Source organism: Macadamia integrifolia, chromosome 4 (assembly GCF_013358625.1).
Source record: "Macadamia integrifolia cultivar HAES 741 chromosome 4, SCU_Mint_v3, whole genome shotgun sequence".
Lineage (NCBI taxonomy): Eukaryota > Viridiplantae > Streptophyta > Magnoliopsida > Proteales > Proteaceae > Macadamia > Macadamia integrifolia.
In genome coordinates this window covers 24,292,198-24,293,570 of record NC_056560.1, presented here as the reverse complement: position 1 = coordinate 24,293,570, position 1,373 = coordinate 24,292,198, and the positions used below count along the sequence as shown (strand labels likewise).

General features: G+C 41.7%; 1 protein-coding gene across 3 annotated transcripts in view; it reads left to right on the top strand.

Annotated features, from left to right (window-relative positions):
- Positions 1 to 1,373, top strand: part of LOC122076959 (ubiquitin receptor RAD23b-like) — a 16,261-nt gene that overhangs the window by 13,925 nt on the left and 963 nt on the right. For all 3 annotated transcript variants that reach the window (XM_042642634.1, XM_042642633.1, XM_042642632.1), the window contains 2 exons: positions 996 to 1,074; positions 1,155 to 1,274. In XM_042642634.1, coding sequence (XP_042498568.1) covers positions 996 to 1,074; positions 1,155 to 1,271 — 196 coding nt within the window. In that variant the 3' untranslated portion in view covers positions 1,272 to 1,274. The remainder of the gene's footprint in view (positions 1 to 995; positions 1,075 to 1,154; positions 1,275 to 1,373) is intronic.

The following is a 1,373-nucleotide window of genomic DNA, read 5'->3' as shown; positions in this document are numbered from 1 at the left end:
GGGGGAGGGGGAAGAGGAAAGGTGAGACAGAGGAGACTCACCTAAGGTAAGGAGTCCAACTGGGGAAATGAGAGGGAAGAGGAGGAGGTACCAACACACACACACACACACACACACCCTTGAGGTAAAATTCTCTTCAATTTTCAATTCAACTCTGTGTAACCTTGGGTGTATATGACTGATATAAAGAAAGGGCAAGAGATCTCTGCCTGGTCACGTGGCCGCTGCACCTGCGTGGGGGCATCAACACTCTGGGGATTTTTTATTTCACTGGGGGGGGGGTGGGTGGGGCAATAATTTTGCATGCGCGTGTCTGGGCGACGCAGACAGCTTTCTTTTTCCCATAAAGAAAATAGAACTTCTTACAATATAGAAACTACTCTTAAAATGGGCAACTGACAACTCAATCTAATCCCCTAGTAGCTAATCCAAAATAAAAGATTAGAAGGCTATCTATCCCCTACCAACCCCTATTGGACCATAATCCCGGTTTGGACCAGGTTTGTCTAGGTCTGGGTTTTCGGATCGGGTCATACTGGTCCTGGCATGATGATGCTACTGCATCACTGGCTAGCCATTGGCTTTATAACATCATGATAGAATGTACTTTTTAGGCATGTGTATACTGTTGTTATCAGTTGGAAACTTGAAATTTGGGTTACTAGTGCTGTTAGCCCTTTTGAAGCATGATTGTAACCTTTGTGGCTTCATAAGATTGTGGGGGAGTAGAAGTTTTATGATTGTGTGTTTGCTGGATTTAGTTGGAAGCATGTGTTTGCTGGATTCAGTTGGAAACTTGAAATTGTGTTTTCTTAAATCAGTTCAAGGATGTGATAGGTCACCTGCTAAGCATCGAGGGTCGGATCTCCAATTGCATATCTCTGTATATCAAACTTCTATCTGCTTTCATTCTCTAAGATATCCAGCATTTTTGTTGCTGATGTTACCCATCCTTTTCTTCGGTGATGATGATGACTTTTTCTATGGTGTTACAGGGATCTGTTTGAGTCAGCTGAGCAAGACATGCCCCATGCAATTAGTGTTACACCAGCAGAGCAGCAGATTCTTGAACGTGTACGGCCAATCATCCTCTATCACTGCTTTATTTTTTGTGTTTAGTTTTATATTATTGAGTATTTTACTCTATTCTACAGCTTGAAGCTATGGGTTTTGACAGAGCCCTTGTCATCGAGGCTTTTTTGGCATGTGACCGTAATGAGGAATTGGCAGTCAACTACTTGCTGGAGAATGCTGGGGATTATGAAGATTAAGTGGTAACCTTTTTTATTCTCTTACTTTCTGTTGGTAATCTCAATGGTAGGTTGTGTAATAAATCTGTTTCTTTTAAAATTCTGAAAATAAATCTGTTTCTT